Source organism: Polyodon spathula, chromosome 40 (genome assembly GCF_017654505.1).
Source record: "Polyodon spathula isolate WHYD16114869_AA chromosome 40, ASM1765450v1, whole genome shotgun sequence".
Classification (NCBI taxonomy): domain Eukaryota; kingdom Metazoa; phylum Chordata; class Actinopteri; order Acipenseriformes; family Polyodontidae; genus Polyodon; species Polyodon spathula.
Window position 1 is genome coordinate 907,206 of NC_054573.1, and position 7,703 is coordinate 914,908.

General features: G+C 35.8%; 1 protein-coding gene across 2 annotated transcripts; it reads left to right on the forward strand.

Annotated features, from left to right (window-relative positions):
* The first annotated feature begins 2,162 nt into the window (after positions 1-2,162).
* Positions 2,163-7,042, forward strand: LOC121305013 (glia maturation factor beta-like). Of its 2 annotated transcripts, none has more exons than XM_041236492.1 (7): positions 2,163-2,265; positions 3,132-3,228; positions 3,783-3,832; positions 4,493-4,542; positions 5,108-5,190; positions 5,621-5,694; positions 6,728-7,042. In XM_041236492.1, exons 1-7 carry the CDS (start codon positions 2,263-2,265, stop codon positions 6,797-6,799), a joined length of 429 nt encoding a protein of 142 aa, XP_041092426.1. In that variant the 5' UTR covers positions 2,163-2,262; the 3' UTR covers positions 6,800-7,042. The 2 variants fall into 2 exon arrangements, with proteins under 2 accessions (XP_041092426.1, XP_041092427.1); XM_041236493.1 differs by having other exon boundaries at positions 2,176-2,265; positions 3,136-3,228.
* Positions 7,043-7,703: the final 661 nt, after the last annotated feature.

Consider the following 7,703-nt stretch of genomic DNA (forward strand, 5'->3'; position numbering starts at 1 on the left):
GGTCAATCCATTATAAACGGACTGGAATTAGATCCAATCACAAGCAAGGGAGGGGGTGATATGTTTGATTGACGTGAGGCTGAGGTTTTTTGTTAATGAACAGGAAAGCAAGTACAGAATAATGGAATAAAAAACTGATCGCTGATTGGCTGGTAGGCATCCAATCGTGGCCCCGGGTGAAATGATGGTATTTTCTTACAGCCAGATTAGATTTGATCGATTAGAGACTGATCAATAAAATGCAAAATGCAAGCAAGTGGTTCTTTATTATTATAAGTAATAGGCAATAAAAATAATCGTCTATTGTAATAATAATATTAATAATTTTAGTGTCATTTTAAAGAGTCAGTTATTATATTATTATTATTATTATTATTATTATTATTATTATTATTATTATTATTATTATTATATGCTATCCTACATAACTATCATTTATGATGAAGGTACATGAAAATAAATACATAAATATATATTTAAAATTGTTTTGGAACACTTAAAAAAGAAAGAAAGAAAGAAACACGATATTCCAAACCCAAAAGCCACTACAGTAACGTCAGTAATTAATACATACATGCCAAACATTATATTATATTTTTTCACCAGTTTTGTCAATTTCTCTCTGAACTTTACTGACACCTACTGCTTTAATGCGGTATTAAACATCTTAACACAAGAATGGCACAGAGGTTGGTTTACAGTGGGTGCATCATGCGTATTTCTAGGAAAGTAATATAGCTTTTTAGCGGCCATAAAATCAGAAATAATTCATTGTTTAAGTGGTTTTGTTAGTGAAAGCAGTGAGTTAGTCTAACTGGAATTTGAATAAAATAATGTATTATTTTAGGTACATGAAAAAAAAATCTCTTCTTTAAATAACTAGCTTGGGAATTTTAAATGGATTTGTCAATAAAGCTAATACAAAATGACATTGATTAAGCTTAATGAGATCTTAAAAGGAGCTGACAAAGTTAACCCAGGCCAAAACTTTAAACTCAGCACAGAAACTTGGACCGGAGCACACAGCTGGAGATTAAGCAGAGACACAGGGTAGAAGACACTTCTTTATAGAGAGAGTGATGAGTGAGTGGAATGGGCGACCAAGCCCATCACTTCGATTAGTCAGTTACTGGGAACCGAACGAGCACTGCTGGAATGAATGGCCTTTACAATGAAAAACTTCAGGTTTGAGTTTTTACACTACAGCAATAGGATGCGTGTTTGTGTGTGCGTGTGCGTGTGTGTGTGTGTGTGTGTGTGTGTGTATATTTGGCTTTGTTTTTTAAATACCAAGGTCAGATCCTGAGGAAGGGACCAGTGTTTTGAACTGTTTCTCAAGGAAACCTCTTCACTGGCAGTGTCTGATAATGATCTACACACTTCACAGTTCCTTTTGTACTGGTAATGTTTCCTACTCCTGCTCACCAAAGATAGTGCAAGGTAGCAGGCCTGCACAAACACCGTGCTGTGCTTAACCATGGTTTCCAATATGTTTAACCATGTTGCTTCTCTGTCTAGTTTTCCAGTGCTTTATATACAGCTTGGACAGAATAGTCAAAGTAAAGTTTACCACATTCATTTAGCAGTTTATATATTTATCGATAGTTATGCTGTACATTTACCATCGTGTACCCTGGTTTGCCATGCTTTTTGTTTTTAAATTTTTCATTTTAGTTCTTTAAATACTAAACTTTACCGATCCTCTCTGGGCTTTACAGTGCTTGCCTATGCCGTACCATATTTAGTGCTGATTAGTAATGTGCATTACACTTTGCTGTGGTTTTACTATGGAAAACTTTTGCAAGGCATTTTACATTTCAGTTTTTTAAAAACATTTTTTTTTTATATTTCTTGATTTCTTCTTCTGTTTCCTGAAGATAATTTACATTTCTATATTGTAATGTAGAATTCCACACACAACTGGTAATCTGTTTTAGTATCAGGTACCATATCAGGGCCATACTGGGACATATTAAGAGTCCCGTTCAATAATGTTTTAGCTGTGCTTTTCTTTTTTTTTTTTTTTTGTTTAATACCAAAGGGTTCTGCAAAGAACCATTAAATCACATGCATTCAATTTAGTAACCAATGTGTCCGTTTTTTTGACTTTGTGAAGATTTCCTGTTCAGAAACCAGCCTCTTGCTTCTGAGTAAGACAAAACAGGAATTGACTTGCTACATCCTGTCACAAGGGTCTGTGGAGAGCAAGCGGGCAAAACTCTTCACTTTTCAACAGACGAGGAAGCAGACATCTGTTAAAGCATGGTAAGAAAACCTATCGCTTTACCTTGGGGAATGTTTTCATATTCAAACAAAAGCTGTGTTGTTTTGCACTTACTCTGCTGAAGAGTTAATCTTAAACCTGCTAGGCAAGCACAGAGTCTGAGCTGCTGTGTCAGACAGGGCTGCTTTTAACTGCAAAATGGCCTCAAACTGTCAGGTCAGGGTTTTTAAATAGTTGCTGCAGACCTGTTTAGGCATGCTTGTGTTACACGGTAGACTGCTTATTGCAAAATGTGACAGTTGAGGTTTAGTATGCTTCAAATTACATTTCCTGTCCTCTTATTTGGAACCATTCTATGTGCATTTTGATTGCAATTAAACAAATGCAGTTTTTTTTTTTAATTCTGTCTTAAGGTGCTTTCATTAAAATTCAGGCGCTGCTCTTCAGTTGCCTGCATAGATATTTGCAAGGCTAGATCAGCCAATGTCTTTACAGAAGTGAACCAGCGCCCCCTAGTGCACAGCAGTGTTTTAAGATAAGCCAAACTATCCTTCTAGTAAGAGCCAGCACCATCTTTTTTACTATCTCTTACTTCTGTAAAAAGAGCCTTTGGCTGATCTAGCCTAGGTTACAGCCTATGTCTGTGGTCAGGCTTGGGCAAAGGGCTTAGGTAAATGTATTTTCAACACAAAATACAACTGGGTATTGTTCTAAAGATGCCACATGCTTCAGAGTATCTTGAAAAAAATGAAGGATCTCCAACTCAGCTTTGCTGTTGTTTGTTGTTGAGGGAGTCAAAACAGTTCTCCTGTGTTTGCATTGAAAATGGTTGAAAAATAATATCTGTACATGTCTATGAGAGTCAACAGCACCCCCTTCTCGTTCTGGTATTTCTCTATTTCTCCAGTCAGACTCCTTGGTTGTGTGTGATGTGGAAGAGACCCTGATGTCTAAACTGAAGAAGTTTCGTTTCCGTAAAGAAACCAACAACGGAGCCATCATTAGTAAGAGAGAACGGCCTGGCGTCACCATAGCAACCCCATTAAATTGACAGGCCTGTAAAAGTTCTGAATCCTTTATTGATTTGCAATATCTGCTTTGCAATATCTGTTGTATTTAGCCCTTTATTACAAATACTTATTAATACACGTGCATGTAAAATGTGTCACTCAATCTGCTCCATACTCATATAGAAATAAAAAAATATATATGTATATATAAAATATATATCATGCCGAAAACCAGGAAATTCCCAAACACAAACTGAATACAAAACACTGCAGACTATAACCCTAAATAGGTTTTATTTCCTAAAATGCCGAAATAAATAGAAGCAAAGAAGTTAGATAATACAAACATTTTTCTTCAGTGTTTCTTTTCAGAGCATATTTGTGTAAGTTGAATGTATTTTCTATAAGCAAACTAACCCATAACAGCCTTTAAATAAGTTACCTGAAAATCAAAATAACCATCTTTTGGTTCCCAATGAGCCACATCTAGCTGAAGAATGTTTTTTTTTTTTTAATGGACCTTTAATAATGTTTTTATTGCTTTTCAGTGAAGATTGACAAGGATAAACAGCTTGTAATCTTGGAAGAAGAATATGAAGTAAGTATTGTTACCATGCTGATGCTGTGTTTATATTCTCTTTCTACCTGAGATATTTTTATTTACAGATTGGTAGTTTCCTGCTGTGACAAATATCTGTGACAGAAAACATTGGAATGATTACACCGTGTAACAATTTTTTTTTTTTTTTTTGTTCCTGGGTAGTAAGTGTTATTTCCTAATTGCTTATGCCTCAGAAGTATAGAAAATGGCTATTATTCCCCACAAACTTTGCTTTTGTGACCAGGACTGGTAGAAGTGAGTAGTTTTTCGAGATTTACGATTATACTGTCAATTTACAGTATAATCGTAAATCTCAAAAAACTACTCACTTCTAAATCTTTTGTAGTCATTTTTGTATTACTTTAGTATAAATACATGTTAATTTGGACTCATATGTTGTTTTTTTCTGACTTTATATGAATTAAAAGACACAAAAGCGCCCATTTTCTCATTGGAAATAGTGATATTTTGAAATATACCTGTCCTGGTCACAAAAGCAAACTTTGTGGGGAATAATAGCCGTTTTCTATACTTTTGAGGCATAAGCAATTAGGAAATAACACTTACTACCCAGGAACAAAAATAGCGTTACATAGTGTTATCATTCTTTTTCATGTAGTTACATTTCCTTGCCACATGGGTAATTCTCTATTTCAGGATATTTCACCAGATGACCTGAGAAGTGAACTCCCAGAGAGACAACCACGATATCCTTTTAATGTCCACCAGGGGGCGCTTAATGCAAGTTTATTTAATATTCAGTAACGCTTCACATTGAGTGTGTCTAATTGCTGTGTATTTACAAAGTAGTCACATAGTAAATACATGTGTACTTACACACAATTACAATGTTATTAAGCAAAGTTATAATATAGTTCCTGTGTCAATCTTAACCCTGACCCTTATCCTTTTCTGATTCAATTGTGTACATACATATGTTGTGCAAAACGTTTTACACATTAAGTACATTGCAAGTATGGATACAAACATTGTAATTATGTCTAAGCATACATGCATTTACTAAGTAACTACTGTGTAAATGCACAGTAATTCACGACACTTAATGTAAAGGGTTTCCCCAAAATTAAAATATACTTACAGGTTATGATTTTTTGTACTGATTCAGAAACAGAATTGCATGCAATGTTCATGTCAGAAACATTAGTAATTACAGTGTATCTGTAGGTATCAGATCTCAAGTGTTTGTTCCAAGCACTGCAGGGTTCTGTAGCTGCTCCTCTGTGTTTGTGTTGTTCCTTGATTGCGTTCCACATTTCTTGTGTACAGTTATAAATACAACCACTCAGATGGAAGAGTTTCCTATCCCCTCTGCTTCATCTTCTCCAGCCCTGTCGGTGAGTCCTATCTGAATTGAGCAGTTCATTCCCATTCAGAAACAACATATTTATATCACTGTAAGACTCTGAGCTCACTGGCTAGCTGTGCCATGCCTCGAAGACATATTGCATTACATACCGCTTTGCAGTTTTCCATATACTTAACGAAAAACTGATAACAATTGAAAAATGTGACATTTTGAAATCTAACATGAAATACTGTACTTCCATATTTTGTAGGTTCTTTGATTACGTGGTGTTAAATAAAATATCAAAATTATGTTCATATAAGTGATGTCTCAATCCAGAAATTCTAGGTGATGTGAAACTTTTGGCCACAGCTGCACACATGAAACACTTTAGATCTGATTATTTCACGCTACAGTGACGTGGGAGATTATTACCCCTGCTGCTTCTTGGCACAGACTCTGTCTTCTATTCCCGATAGGTTGCAAGCCTGAGCAGCAGATGATGTACGCTGGTAGCAAGAACAGATTAGTGCAGGCTGCAGAACTCACCAAGGTAAGAAACACTCTTCCGCTTAACAAAGAGCAGCGGACAGCTTGGGCTCGAGATTACACTGTGGTGCACCCAAGTGTCATCGGAGAATAGCAAACCCTCCATCACTTGACAGGTGAAAAGAGCTACACTATATATTGCTGATGGTCAGAGCGCATTTAAGGTAGTTTTAAACTATATACATGACATATTAAAAATACACCTGCAGAAAGGAATTTTCAGAATGGATCAGTATTTGTTTTACAGAGGGGGTTTGTTTATTGAGGTAATCGCTGTATGTACTTTGATTGTGATGTGATACCATCAGGGGTGCTTTAAACTTGTAAAAAGTTTTAGAAAGGATTTGATTATTGAAACAGACAATGGTACAACTAGAAGAATACAGTTAAAGTAATCATAGTTAACAAAATAATTTTCACTTTTCAGCAGACATGGATTTTCAGTGTGCTTCCCTTTGCTAGGAAATCGTGTCAGTCAATAAGAAAAAGCAGCTGATTGGTTATTAAAAGGGTGGGGATAATTTAACCCCCCCCCAGGTGAAAAGACCCAGGAAATGCAAGACAGGGCTTGCAGTTAGATATTTCTTTAACCCTAGTGTAGTACCAGGTATCATGTTTTAAATAGGGAACTATTTCAAGGAAATATTTTGTTAGCTACAATGCAATTAGACACTGCTGTGGAAGATGCTATTGTTAACCGTGCATTAGAGAATGATATTGCATTTGCCCAGAAACAGGAATGAAAATGAGACTCCCATTGCATAGCAGTTTGATCCATTCCTGGTTTTCCTATGGGTTTAATAAGACACACCTGAGCTTGTTACCTATACACTGTGGCTAATCAAGCTGGTAGCAAAACCTGGAATGGATGAAACTTCTATGCAATAGGAGTCTTATTTGCATCCCTGAATAAGTACAACTCATAGACAGGTAAGGAAGAATGCAGTTCACGGGTACTCAGGAATTCAATCTGTTTGACAGTGCAGCCTTAAATAAAATGAACAGTATTTACTGTATTTGATTTCTCTTCTTCTCAGGTGTTTGAGATCAGAAACACAGACGACTTGACGGAAGACTGGCTGAGAGAAAAGCTGTCCTTTTTCGGCTAATCAAAGCAACCCTATTTCCCAACAGCATGGACGGATGTCTTTATTTTTTAAAACAAATTCGATTAACTAAGAAAAATGGTACTGTGTTTTAAATGTCATCTTTAATTACCTTCTCCTTCCCCCGTTGGCCCAACCTACTCGATAATCCTAAAATCTATGATACGATACATTCTCTGTGCTACGCCTGTTTGTAAAAACAAAGAAAGCGCAAACAACTCATTCAAAATATATAATGAAACACCAGTTTGTCTTTTTAGTTTGTATATATTATAGAGATCAGGTAACTTTAAAAACTATAACTAACACCTGCTTGTTTGATGGGCTAAAATAAAAGATGTGTGAAGCTATGCTTAAACCCCTCTTTCAGAAAAAATACAAATAACTGGTACTAAATATTAGTTTTGTTAAGTGTAGGCACACACTCTCCTGGTAAAGTAGCTACTATAGACAGATATATAGATAGATAGATAGAGAGATAGATAGATAGATAGATGTTTATTTCTGATTGTAAAAAATATGAAAGAAACATATTGTTAATGATGTTTTGAGTTTAACGTTTAGATCAACCGAATTGACCCCTGCATTTAAAATTAAATTATAAAGTAAATTAATTAAATGATCTACTAAAGAAATTGCGGAACATATTGCTGTTTTTCTCTAGAGCAAGGCTTTCCAACCCTGGTCCAGTGTTTCCTGATTTCCGTTCCAACTGCTTAACTAAACCCTTAATTGAACTAATATTTTGCTAGGACCAGCTTAAAGCAGACAATTGCAGGGCTGGCGTTTATCCTCCAGGGGGCGGTAGCTCGCCAACATCCTCTGTAGAGCTCCAGGATATAAAAAAAAACCCAAAAAAACATAACATGAACAGGAACACTGAGCACAGTTTATCACGAATACTGCA

What these genes read in the sequence shown, in the direction of transcription:
- LOC121305013 (XM_041236492.1), top strand. An exon ending in CAACAACGGAGCCATCATTA is followed by an intron (nt 3,229 to 3,782) that starts GTAAGAGAGAAC and finishes ATTGCTTTTCAG; the next exon opens with TGAAGATTGACAAGGATAAA. An exon ending in TCTTGGAAGAAGAATATGAA is followed by an intron (nt 3,833 to 4,492) that starts GTAAGTATTGTT and finishes TCTCTATTTCAG; the next exon opens with GATATTTCACCAGATGACCT.